This window comes from Mercurialis annua, linkage group LG5 (assembly GCF_937616625.2).
Source record: "Mercurialis annua linkage group LG5, ddMerAnnu1.2, whole genome shotgun sequence".
Classification (NCBI taxonomy): domain Eukaryota; kingdom Viridiplantae; phylum Streptophyta; class Magnoliopsida; order Malpighiales; family Euphorbiaceae; genus Mercurialis; species Mercurialis annua.
The window spans coordinates 7,570,822-7,584,210 of record NC_065574.1 but is presented as its reverse complement, the minus strand read 5'-3'; the positions used below and the strand labels follow the sequence as shown (position 1 = coordinate 7,584,210).

At 31.1% G+C, this 13,389-nt stretch overlaps 2 protein-coding genes across 2 annotated transcripts; both read right to left on the bottom strand.

Annotated features, from left to right (window-relative positions):
• Positions 1-800: 800 nt before the first annotated feature.
• Positions 801-5,599, bottom strand: LOC126682855 (uncharacterized). The gene is made up of 9 exons (XM_050378619.2): positions 5,491-5,599; positions 5,132-5,328; positions 4,835-5,016; positions 4,460-4,744; positions 4,195-4,253; positions 3,886-3,922; positions 3,710-3,781; positions 2,910-3,258; positions 801-1,296 (listed from the first exon to the last, which is right to left on the bottom strand). The coding sequence occupies exons 1-9, from the start codon at positions 5,594-5,596 to the stop codon at positions 913-915; spliced, it is 1,671 nt and encodes a 556-aa protein (XP_050234576.1). The 5' UTR covers positions 5,597-5,599; the 3' UTR covers positions 801-912.
• Positions 5,600-6,091: 492 nt separating this feature from the next.
• On the bottom strand, positions 6,092-12,326 carry LOC126680246 (uncharacterized). The gene is made up of 9 exons (XM_050375327.2): positions 11,994-12,326; positions 11,630-11,793; positions 9,944-10,128; positions 8,523-8,807; positions 8,354-8,412; positions 8,140-8,176; positions 7,575-7,646; positions 7,159-7,486; positions 6,092-6,781 (listed from the first exon to the last, which is right to left on the bottom strand). The coding sequence occupies exons 1-9, from the start codon at positions 12,142-12,144 to the stop codon at positions 6,404-6,406; spliced, it is 1,659 nt and encodes a 552-aa protein (XP_050231284.1). The 5' UTR covers positions 12,145-12,326; the 3' UTR covers positions 6,092-6,403.
• Between the last annotated feature and the right edge of the window lie 1,063 nt (positions 12,327-13,389).

Here is a 13,389-nt window from a genome sequence, read left to right as displayed (position 1 = left end):
TTCTCAATTATTTAAATAATAATTATAAGCAATTACCATGAATTTGACATATTACATCACTTAAACCCTAATATTTAATAAATATAATAAAATAAATTCTTACACTTTTCTGTTTTGTTGGATGATTGGTATATTTATTAAATTTATGAATCTGTAGATATGTCTTGAACTTTCATTTTAGTATTTCAGTTATGTGTTCCTTCATCTTCACGTTAATAAATAGTTATGTAAAAATTAGTCTATTTGAAAAATTAGGTAATGTAAGTATAAGAATAGAAAAATAAGTTGTATAAGTGAATTTTAGTAATTATTTTATGAAATTTCTTCACTACATATTTAACTCAACCAAAATTAATAACTAACGAGCAACTGAAAACAAATCACAAAAATGTCAATTTATGAATAATCACAACAAATGTGAAGTTTACCATAATATACACATTATGTAATTATAAAAACCTTATAAATTTTATAAAACCTTATAATATACAATTTTTATTTTTGAAATTCATTGAACATATTAGGCGCAACATTCATAATGATACCAAAACAAAATCAAAAACTAATAAAGAACCAAAACATGTTGTAGAATTATTAATTCATAATAAATAAACAATACAATCCAAATTTTTACCTAACAAATCTAAAATCAAACCATGTAGAGCGATATTTCAACTTTTCTCAAACTTGCACTCTATTGTCCACTTCTAATAAACGTGATTGATAGTAATCAATTCTATATTTAACAATAAAACTACAAGGTGATGTTAAAAATATTTTAGAAGCTGCCAATGACAATCATAACTACAAACAGCTAACAGTATTTTATCTCTATGTAATGATCATTTTTTTTTGTATAATACAAGGCTTGAAAAAGTAAACTTACTATGTGTATAGTAAAATCTCCAAAACTTACTGCACACGACTCTGTACTCCTACAGAATTCTGAGAAGAGAGAACTACAAACTGCTTGCTAGACAACCTTTGACGTCTCTCTCTTGCATACAACACCCATAAGATTAAAGAAATCATAACAGCAACTGAAACCATTACAAATCCAATAAAGACCCATCCACTGTACCGATTAAGGCCCGGACAATGGTGTTCGATGATACCCGTAAAAGTTTGACGTACGAATGAGCAATCGACGAGTTCTACCAGAAACGGACCGTAGTGATAAAGGGAATAGCTCACGTTCATAGCGTATATCATCTGGTTGTAGAATTTTGGTGTCAATCGGCCTATTGTGGTGCAACTACCGTTTGATGAAACTTGGCAGATGTACTTGCTCCATTCCTGCGACAGAACATATGAACATATACTTGACAAAATGCATATTTGATCTCTTGCACAATTACATTTTTTTGAATCGGACCCCTCTACTTTTATTTGTTAATACTCCCTCCGTTCTTTTTTAGTTGTCCATTTAGCCAATATTACACATACCAAGATAATGCTCCTTTTATCTTAAATTATAAAGAAAATACTAATATAGCCCTATTAGTTAATAAATGCTTTTTAAATGAAAACATAGAGTCATTTATTAGGGATGGATAAATTTGGAAGATAATAGCTAAAATCACATTGAAATTCTAGATGAACAACTAATTAGAGACAAATATATTTTACTAAATGGACAACTAAAAAAGAACGGAGGGAGTATTGACTAGTAAAATAGGGTTCAAATTAGAGTAAATCATCCCTAACATCCCTCACATATGAAGTAATTTCTAATTTTATTTCTTTGAAAATCAAACGACACAGTTCTTCATTTTTTCTATAATATTTTAATTTTTCCATTCACTTTTAGTGTTACGTACTCAACTAAGTTAAAGAATTTAATTTAGTCTTTAAACTTATTCCTGATATAAGTATAAATTAAAATTATATTTTCATGAGAACTGAGGGTATAGTAAATCCAATTTATATTTTAAATTAAATTAATTTATATTTTTTACTTTTTTAAAATTAAATTTATTAAACTTTTAGATTTCATAGAAATATAATTTTTATTTATATTTATATTAAAATGAGTTTAAAGACTAAAACTGAAATTTAATTCGACGTATCAAGTCCTTTGATCTAGTGATTAACAATAAAAAAAAAGAAAAAAAAAGGAAACAATTAAAGTTAGGGGAGTTCAAATATGAGTTACATATGGGTTAAAGGTTTTTTTTTTGGATGAATGGGTTATAGGTTTTTGAATAAAATAGTATTTTTAGCGCTATATATATTCATAACCTGAAAGTTTTTTTTTGGATATTGATTAACTAAAAAGAGAGCTCTAAAAATTAAAAATCCACATAAACCAAATTTTTTACACCCTTAATTAAAACGTTAAGATAAATAAAAATAAATGACTATATCAACTAATTTTCAAACATAAATGGCAAAACTGGGGATTATGGTAAATGAGCAGAATAATTTGCTCTTAAAATTAGGCAGAAGGTACAAAAAAAAAACTTTGACTTTTTATTAAAAATACAGATCAGCCTTTTAATTTATGAGGCACAATTAAATTCTCGTGTTTTTAAAGTTAAATAATTAAACCCTCGGTGTTTTAAAATCGAATAGATAAACCCTTTTTGTTTACTTTTGGGACACTGACCCCTCAAATTTTTGATAAATGTTTTAAATATTAAAATTATTTTTGAATTTTTTCCTATAGGATGATGAGAGACATGTTAGCCATTAACGAGTGTTTCTAATTGTGTTGGACGAAAAGAGTTATTTGTTCTATTGGAAAATAAAGAGGGCTTAATTATACCTAAAAAAAAATAAAAGGACTGATTTGTACTTTTATGAAAATCACGAGGGTTTTTTTTATACCTTTTATCTTAAAATTACTGTTAACTTTAAAACTTAGATTTCATAAAAAAAAAAAAACTTTAAAGTAGAGATAAAATTACCTGTGATGCATTGCCGAAGTCTACTTCACCAGCAGCACATTTTCTCGGAGTCATATCAGAATTGAATGGATTACAAAGTACAGGAACCAACGGACCAGATTGATTATAGTACAATTTTTTAAGTTCTGGTGGCAGATTTGGCGGCAGGTTTTTCGGTGGGTCGACATTGGAGACATTGTTAATGAAGGAATTAACGACAAGATCAAGCTGAAATGTAACTTGTTTGCTTTCCGACAAGATTTGTTGGGCAGTTGCTTTATCCACACACGACAGAATGTCATCCAGAGCTGTACGAGCCGTCGGATTTTGAACCCACTCATCCATGGCCACACATGTATCTCCAGCTACACTGGATTGGTCAGGGAGAAATGAGATTAACAGTGATGCTGAACTAGCTAGAGGCGTGTAGTTGAGTCGAGTCGAATCCCCGTCAAGTTTGAGCTGAATTGTAGTCTAATATTTGAAGCTCGAAAGTCGACTCAAACTTAATCGAGTAAATTAAGTTTTTTAATTGTCAGACTCAATTTGAATATTTTTTTAAACATCGAAAATTAAATTTTGGTTTAAATTTGGATATTATTGTAAATATATATAATTAAAAATGATAAGAGAGTAAATTAAGCAAAGTTTGATTAAGCTGGTGAGCTTGTCGAGCCGAGTATCTTAATAGGTGAACTCGATTTGGCAGTTGACTCGAGTAGCTCGAATACGAGCTCAACTGGATCAGTAGTTCGCGAGCTGATCACTCGACTCTGTCTAAGCAATACCAGTATGCATAATGCATGAACAATTCAACTTACTTATGAAGAATGAGAAATACACAGCATAAAAGCAATGCGATTGTAGCAAGGATCCATCCTAAAGTTGCTAATCTGCAATTAATTAGTGACAGATCAGTTTTCAAAGAGTAGAAAGTAACAGATTAATGAATCTCAGGTTTGCATAATGCGTTATAGACATGAATCAGAGTCCTTACATGTAAACCAAAGTTTGATATCCAAAAACTGAAACCACTGAAACCAAATAAGTAGAAATTAGAGTGACTACAATGAAAAATGTTTTAGAACTAGGCTAGTTAGCATGAAATATTGCTGTTATCTAGCATGGAAACAGAAACGCCAAAACAAAAAAGCCGAAAATTGGAAACGCTTAAACAACTAGTTTTACAACATGTTACAAGAATAAAATTTTGGACTTTCATATGCATTTCTGCAAATAAATTGCTGAAGTATAACATTCGATAAGTTTTCGTGCAATATAGAATTCTCGGGATTAGTATGCTTACATAAACCAAGAAGAGCCAAAAGGAGCATTACAGCAGTAACTATGATTAGAATCACCCGTCTACATGAATAGAAAACATAATCGAATCCATTAAACTTATGGTGCATTAGGTTCAAATAAATATAGTTGCATTAGATTTATTAACTAGACAAATTCATTTGCAAATGAAATGAATTTTAGAGCAGAATTGAATCAAACAACGCATTAGTCTAACACGTAGGGCGCTTTGATGTCCGTGTTAGGTCTAGAGAGCAAGTTCTACTCACACAGCATCAAAAGCCTTCTGTATCTGATCTGAATTTTCATCAGTCGTCTTCCGCAGAGTAGTCGCCGACGAATTTATCATATCATTAACTTTGTTGATACTGTTTTGCACACGGGAAGGTAGCGAAAATTGATCTATTCCAACGCCCTTCGCAGCGGATAGATTCTCCGACACAATAGTGAGATTGTCAACAGTATTATCTGCCTGATGAACAACAAATTTAAGTGTACTTGTTGAACTATCATGAAACTTTTCCTGTCCAGTGTAAAGAACAATACACCCAATACTGAAACCAAAACAAAAAATAGGTTTAAAAAACTCTGTCCAAAGTCATGAACATGTTGTTCTCATAAAAAAAAATGGAGAGTGGACTGACATTTCAGAAACTGTGAAGAATATGAGAAATGTAAGAGAAAGGACGTAAGCTGTTCGAGAATAGTCGTAATTCTTGAACTTGCAGCAGCAGCGACGAATACAGATGATCAATAAGGTTACGGCGTATCCAAGAAACCATATCATAGCAAGGATGAACAGAGGAGCTGTAGTAAAGGCAACAGACTGCAAAAATAGAAAGTTCGTGTTAAAATTGCAAAATACGTTAAAGTTCATAGTTTCTTTTGTAATTACTCCCAAATAGAAATCTAATATTGAATTATGTTTTATGGAAACTTACATAGAAATAATGTTTTTCACTTATGTTCCATCCACCTTTGTAGTACTTAAAATTGTCAAAAGGGTCTTTCCTATGAGTCCTCTTTGCAGCTAAAATCATAGACTTGTTATCAGAAAATTCAACATTATCTCCTTCGAGAACAAACCGCTTCTTCGTTGCTGATGAAAGTACATCGTATTCGCGTTCCTCGATAATTCCTATAATATAGTTTTTGAAGGAACAACATTGGCATCCAGTAAAGAAACTAACAAACACCACTACATATGCAAGGCCAGTTTCGTAACAGTTTCGAAACCGTTGCAATAACAGAAAGTTACCATTACAACAAATTTAAGATAATAATATTAGAAAAAGTGTACCTTGAAAATGGAGGGTTGATTGGAGTTGAATTTGAGAAGTTCCAAGAGAGACAGAAATGAATGTTGAAAAAATGAGGAGAATAGGCAATGATTTGATGCACAACATTGTATTCTCCTTATCAAATTATCTTTCTGACAGTAATTTGCATTTTATAATGTAATAATCTGTAAATAATTATAGATGTTATCAAAGGAATACTTATTCTTGTCTTTACATTTGGTGGGATTATCTTAAGTCCGTCTGATTTGATCAAGTTCCTGTTTTTGTCTCCACATTGTTTGAATTCTTCTTTGTCACTTTGTGTGTGTTTATTCAAAGTAAAAATTGCAAGCTTTTGGCATATGAAACTGGATATTCAATTCAAAAATGGCAATTGTCCTACATATACCGACAAATTTATAATCCTACGTGGCAAACTATATTCATACACAAAATTTTCCAGTCAAAGACAAACTATGAGTCTGAGTTAAATATTTTGCAGTTATCCAATTATATTACTTTTACAGAAAGATTATCAATATTCAGTTTGTTACATTTTGATAATCCAACATTCATTTTTCTGAAAATGAAAGGTTACCCGATCAATCACCACACTCGAAATAACGACATCTTGTTTTCTTTAAATTTCATCAAAATGCTGGTCTCTCTTCAGCAACTTTTTCTAATCAATATCTTCAGTCACAGACTAGAAAGAAAACGGCAAAGAGAAGATGCTTTTGCATGTCCTGACATATATCCTGACAACAACCCGACAAAATATTACAGGGTAACTCATCGAGTCCTATATTTCGGCGTTTACAAAAATACTTCCGACATTTTGAAAGTTTACCATTTTCCATTTAACGTTTCTTGTTTCGCTATTTCTGTTTCCGTGCAACATAGCCTGACAGGGGATAAATTACGGACTCACCATCAGGCCCTAATACCTGCAAATGGATTGAAATCTTCTCTAGCTTTGTACTTATTGGTAGTTTTCCTGTGTTGTCTTTCTCTTCCATAACACAACCAGAAGATCAAAGAACACATAACCGAAGCTGCAATGATAACCAACCCAACATATGTCCAGAAACTATACCGCCTGAGGCTTGGACAGTAAGTGTCACTGATCTCCTTGAATGTGTTTAGAACAAAAGAGCAATCCAGTAGCTCAACTAGAAATTTTCCAGAGCTATACAATGTGTAGCTGACATTTGCAGAAGCTGTCATCTGAGCGTATGTGGCCGGTGTCAGGCGTCCTGGAGTAATGCAAATACCAACTCCTGAAACTTCACAGGTGTTTTTTTTCCATTCCTGTGATAACCAGAATGTATTAAGTAGCAGACGTATAAGAAAATGATGGAAAATTATTACATAAACATGTATCAATAGTAAAATGATATTTTTTTACAAGAATGAGTTATAAATACAGAGTTTTGAAGTCTTGGAAGTATTCTTAAAGATAGAATCACAATCTGAGATATAGGACTCGAGAAGTTTCCGTGCAACAATGAGCCTGGCAGTCGAGTTTCATAGCTTAAAGTTGTGTTGACAACTCGACCATCAGGTTATAAATACAGAGTTCTAGAGTGCATAAGCATTTTTCGTAAACAAAAACAAAACGTCAAAAGGTAGGACTCGACAAGTTTAACATACTTTCTATAGCAAAGAAGATTATCATTTTTAATTACCTGATCCGCGTCTGTGAAGTTCACTTCTGCAGGAACACATTTCCTGTCTGTCAAATCAGAATTGAAGGGGTTACAAAGAAGAGGAACTAACGGACCGGATAGCTTATGATTTAAAGGTCCCGTAGCAGACAATAAGTCTTTGTTGGCTACCTCAGAGATGTAGGTGTTAATGGAGTTAATCATATAAGAGCTGGTCTCTTTGGTAGTTGCCAAGGTTTCTTCTGCAGTTTTCTTGTCCATACAAGGAAGAAACTGAAGACTCAGCGGTGAATCTGCTGTCGGATTTTGAAGCCAATCATCCATTGCCACACATGTATCTGCCACCGCACTGAAAGTTTCATCAGATTTTAAGAATTATTTACCAGACATTTTAGTTCATTATGAGGATATTAAAGTGAGAAATTAATAGGGCTTACTTGTGGAAAATGAGAAATATTCCACATAAAATAAATGCCATTGTGACAAGGATCCACCCTAAGACTGCCAATCTGCAATGTAGCTAATTAGAATTCATCATTTCCAACACATACCACTGATTAAAAGGCTGAGTTGCACCAAACCATTGCATTATATTTCAAATTGGTATCAAAATTTCAATTCGTATCAAAGTGGTACCGAAAAATTAATTTTTGTTTAAGCTGATGATACCTTACTACTTTCTGATTTAATATGGTAATTGGATGAAGCATATTCTTAGAATATATTGGTATATCGGTTTGTCATGTCATACACCATTTAAAGTGATAGCAAAATATTCTGTCACCGATTGTCCAATGGAAATTAATTAAAAGTTCTAGCTCTATTTCGATAGAAGAAGTATTTGTTACCAAATCGAGGCATAGAACAAAATTTTGATACTAGTCCGACTTTTAACCCGCAAACCGCACATAAAAGATTGAAAAAATAACTCATACCCCTATAGTAAATGAATTTCTTTCAAAAATTTAATGGTATAAAAGAATACTAAGATTGATCACTTACACATAAATACAGCATTGGAAGCCGCAAATTGCACATACTGAAGCCAATCATACGAATAGAAAGATGAAGTGAAATGATTAATATATGAATCATATAATTACAATTGACAGTATGTAAATGGCCAAATCACCCAAGAAAACCAATTTTTATTAATAAGTTTTGGCCTTTTTGGGCGATTAAGCCTATAGAAATGGTGAAGAACAAATTGACTTACATAAACCAAACAGTGCCAAGATGAGCATAATGGCAGCAACTATGTTAAGAGCCAGGCTCCTACAGAGAGAGATTAACAGATAAAAAATATCAAAACTCATAACAAACAAAAAACTTAAAAATAAAAAATAACCTAAACAAGAAATTAAAGAAACAGTTAATTTTCTTACGCAGGGACTAAAACTCGTTGAATAGTTTTGGCGTTGGCAATTGATTGAAGCTGAGGAACATTAGCTGTGGACTGAATCATTTGATTAACAGAATTGATATGATTCTGCAGATCAGGAGGGAGAGGGACTTGATTGACAGAAACTTTGGCAGCTGAACCAAATGCAGTCACTATACTCATAAATGATTCGAAAATCGAAATGCCTTTCTTCAGAATGAATTCCAACACATATGCTACACTTTTGCTGAACTTGTCCTGGTTTATGTATAGAACAATACATCCAATTCTGAAATCAAAATTAATTTATCTTAAAATTTCAACAACATAATTTACTTATAATCTATGTAGAGGTACGCAAAAACAGAACCAAACTAAATAAAAGAACGAATAAATTCAGATAGGTTCAGTTTGACATTATAAAAGTAATTTAGTTTTTAGGTCGGTTTGATTAAAAATTAAAAAAATTCAATTCACTATTGGTGCAAACCAAACCAACGGGTTTGATTTGATTTGATTTAAAAATATTCTAAATATCAAATTTTCAGGATCACAAAACAAACTTTTGTGTTATTTCGTTTTATCAGAAAACTCTAATTTATTTCAGTCTCGACACTTTTCAGGGTCAATAAATTTTTATAGTATTATTTATTTTGATAAGTAAACTCTAATTTGTTTCAATTTACACACTTTTTAGGATCACTAAACTTCTGTGTTTTTTCATTTTGATCAGAAAACTCTAATTTGTTTCATTTTAGACACTAAATTTTAAAATTACAAGCAAGATTAATTTTTTTAGAAAGCCAATTAATCTATGTGGCAACAAATCTTGTCGTGTTCTAGAGAATTAATTTTTTTAGGTGACGAGGAAACCCCAGACGGAGCCCGACCACCTGGGTAAACCCTCGGGGAAGCTAGCCTCGGCATCCCACCGCCCGAACCTCCCATTTAATATGGACCTTTTAACAACTCATTCATAAATGTTTCCAATAAGTCCCATTTGTGGGATATATGAGATTCGAAACTTGGTTCTTTTAAGTTTCATGCTTACTGTTCAAACTTGTGACCAATTGAGCCAACTCGGGTTAATTTTTTTTCTTACACCTAAAGGAAATAAAATGATGTAAGAGAAAATATGATGCGGGACGTAAATTTAATTTTGCCTGAAATTGCAATGAAACCTTCCTGCTCTTCATAATTTTAATATTCGGTGTCTAAATTGAAATAAATTAAATTTCTAACCAACATGCAATAACACCAAAACATGATGACCCCAAAATTTTAATACCCTAAATTTGCTTCTAATCGACTTAAAAAAAAATAGTTTTGCTCGATTCGATTTGGTTCAAGCCGAATGCAGACCCTCATGGATGTGATATATAATGTAAACAATTAACGAAATGATGAAGGCAGAAGGAAACTTACATGACTGCAGCAGTAGAAAGTATGAGAAAGAATAGTGAAAGTGCATAAGCTAACTGAGAATATCCAACACTCTTTTTACTTCTGCAGCAGCAGCAGCATAGGCATGCACAGCACAGGCTCACCCCTAATACTACGAACCATACCACAGCCGTGATGAACAAAGGAGCAGCCGAGAATGTAACCGACTGCAATCAACCAATTTTTATTCAAAAAAAAAAAATGAAAATGAGCTTTTGTCTTCACAGCAACTCTACGGTACGGACCAACCTCCTCTTAAATTTGCTCAAGTGCTTTTTAGCCGTTTAATTAGGTGTTTTAATTGTAGCAAAATTATCTATTAGGGACATATAATTATTATTATGCTCATGAATTTAGGTACGAAATGTTGTTTTCATGAGTTTTAAAAATTTACCGTTTCCCTCTCATATTTCTTTTTTTTTTTTAACTAAAGCCCTCAGTAACAAGGGGGTTTCATTTATATAAATTATAAAGGTTGAATGTCACTAATTTTTTTTGATTTTTTCGTCTCTTTTTAATTCACCCCGACGTTATAGAATCACCAATTGTATCCAAATTCACACATTTGAGTTTCAATTGTATCCAATTTTGTAAATTGAATTTTTTTCCATTTGAAAAAATTCAAAAAAAAGAACCTTATAAATGACCTATTTGAACTCATTACAATTTGAAAAAATCAAAATGAATAACTTTTTTAAGGATTAGGATCCCCTCAAGTTCATTTCAACTTGAGGGGGTAATGTTCACGATCTACACCATTCATTGTAAAATGGATGGTGTAGATCAATTTAATTAAAATTGTACCTTTTTAATCTACACCATTCATTTAGTAATGAACGGTGTAGATTTATTAAACATGACCCCTCAAGTTGAAATGAACTTGAGGGAATCCCAATCCCTTTTTTAAACTTTTGTCCTATGAAAAAAAGACCAATTTAATATATACAATTGAAAGTGAAAGGTGTGAATTTGGGAATAATTGGCGATTTACAATGTTGTGGTGAAATTAAAAGGAGTTAATAGCTCGAGATTTTTTGGGATAGACCAATTATAAATATAAGGAGAAAAATTGTAATTTTCTAAAATTCATGGGAAAACAGTATTTTGGACTTAAACTTATATGAAGATAATAGTAATTATCCCTATTTTATGACAAGTATTAAGACAAATTAAAGTATCATTCCTCTCCCCTTAATGTAATGGAAAATGCTAACCCATCATTTTATTGTACCACCTTAAATGTCCCTTCTTATGTGACACTCCAAAAGTATACATTTTAAAAATCAATTTTTAATTTATTCATTTTTATATTGCCACTGAGGTAAATTAAAAAAAAGGTTAAATAGCATAACTAGTTTGTAATATTTAAAAAGAAATTCCCCTTCCAATTAGATCATAAATAAGCACAACTTAAGGCGTAATTTATGAGTAAATAAATTTTAGGAATGTTAAAAAAAAACAACTAATTAGGGGATCATAAACAGAGATTTCTATGACATAATTATTAGCATGAAATATAGCCAAGAAAGGTAAAAAAGTTACAATCTTGAAAATTTAAATGCAGGATTCAAGAATCTACTATAAAAAATAATATGCCCCATCAGAAATGAAAAAATAAAAACGAATCACCCATGAAAAAGAAAATGTAAGAAAAATTAATAAACTCACAGCCCAGTAATGCAAACTTCTGTAATCCCATCCACCTGTGTAGTAACTATAATTATTAAAAGGGTCTCTCCTGTGTGTCTTTTCTGCTGCTAATATCAAAGTTGACGAGTTCTTCACTGTCACATTATTTTCCTCAATGACCGATCTTTCCATTCTTTGAATCCCTACATAAACATTACATATTTGCATGCATGCAAATTAATGAAAATTCATATTAAAAAAAATACTAAGAAACCCCGTTTTAATTAAAAAAAAAAGGAAAAAGAAAAAGAAAATTCTGCTTCGGTTATGAGTTCATTTCCTCCCGCAAATGTTTTTCCTCCCCAATTATCAAAAGAAAAAAAGAAAAGAAAATTCAGAACACCTTGAGGATGTAATTTGTTTTGTATTGGTAATAGCTGATCATGAAACATAGAATCTCCATTAGAAAGTGGAATTAGGGTTGAAGATAATAATATTATTAATATTATTATTGGTGTATGAAGCAATAATGAATGAGATTTGATAAAGAGCATGTTGTAATTTGTTTTGGAGGGTTTTATTTGCCTTGCTAGATTTGTGAGATAAAATAATTTTTAGGGTTTAATGGATAATTAATATTTCTAATTTATTCGTCTTTTGTATTGTTTAAGCAATGGAAGAGAAGATGAGGAATAATGTTGGGTGTGTGTTAGATTAGATGATGATGTTATACCTAATTTTGGGTGTACATTTGCTAAGATGTTGCACTCAGAGGTTTATAATTGCTAACTATATTTTTACCATATCTATACACGGTTTCCACGCTTATGCATTTTTATTTCTAAAATTAAAAAGATAAAATGATTTTATTTATCTATATTTAAGATCAAACTGATAAAATATTCATAAAATTTAATTTTGATAGTCTAATTAATTAATTTTACTAGTACTGGTAATTATATTATTCAACAAGAAAACAGAAGGAAAAATAAAATATAATTTGACATTTAAGTAATTTTTACGATAAATTAGTCCATATTTAAAAAAATAAAATAATGTTTAAGTAGTATAATCACATGAAAAAAATATCTCATAACGTACACTTTTGTGTGTTTAAAGATTTATCAAATTTAAGCATTCAAATTGAAACATTATAATTCTACCATAAACTTGATTTTTGTCCGTCATTCTACTATTTAGTCAAATCGAACTATTCAAATCAAAATAAACTTTACTCGGGTTGTAATAAGGCTTGAGTAAAAAGGTAGGATAAAGGTTGATAAAATTACATGAAATCCCTCAAAATTTCAAATGTTTATGTTAGTGATTCAGAATTTTATTTTTTGCAAAAATCTCTCAATTTTAAAATATTCTTTTCATGCCTACCTTTTTATATTTGTCACTCCTATTTTATCCCTTCCTATAGTATATGTTTCTTATTGTGTTTCTATTACACTAAATAATTTACCCCTTTTTTCTTCAGCCCTCACGATTTATTAACAGTAAAAGAATCACCTTTTTCGTTAAACTCTTCTCCTTCATCTTCACAGCTGCCGCTATTATAGTCTGATCCTATTATTATGCTTGCGTGGTTGGTTGGATGGGTTGTGGTAGAGGTGGCCAAGTTTAAGTTTTGTTTTTAATTTGCTTAATGTTGATTTTGAATTTCCATTTAAATATTCGTTGTATAAGAACTGAATTTGTACAATTTATGGGTAGAGCTCTATTTAACTTTTGAGTTTTGACTATACTGAAGCAAAAATTACAATAATTGAGCATGCAAGGCTGATGTTTTATTA

What these genes read in the sequence shown, in the direction of transcription:
- LOC126682855 (XM_050378619.2), bottom strand. Translation starts at nt 5,596, where the DNA reads ATGTTGTGCATCAAATCATTGCCTATTCTCCTCATTTTTTCAACATTC. An exon ending in ATCAACCCTCCATTTTCAAG is followed by an intron (nt 5,329 to 5,490) that starts GTACACTTTTTC and finishes ACTATATTATAG; the next exon opens with GAATTATCGAGGAACGCGAA. An exon ending in GTGAAAAACATTATTTCTAT is followed by an intron (nt 5,017 to 5,131) that starts GTAAGTTTCCAT and finishes CTATTTTTGCAG; the next exon opens with TCTGTTGCCTTTACTACAGC.
- LOC126680246 (XM_050375327.2), bottom strand. Translation starts at nt 12,144, where the DNA reads ATGCTCTTTATCAAATCTCATTCATTATTGCTTCATACACCAATAATA. An exon ending in GAAGTTTGCATTACTGGGCT is followed by an intron (nt 10,129 to 11,629) that starts GTGAGTTTATTA and finishes GGTTGATTGCAG; the next exon opens with TCGGTTACATTCTCGGCTGC. An exon ending in TTCCAATGCTGTATTTATGT is followed by an intron (nt 7,647 to 8,139) that starts GTAAGTGATCAA and finishes GCTACATTGCAG; the next exon opens with ATTGGCAGTCTTAGGGTGGA.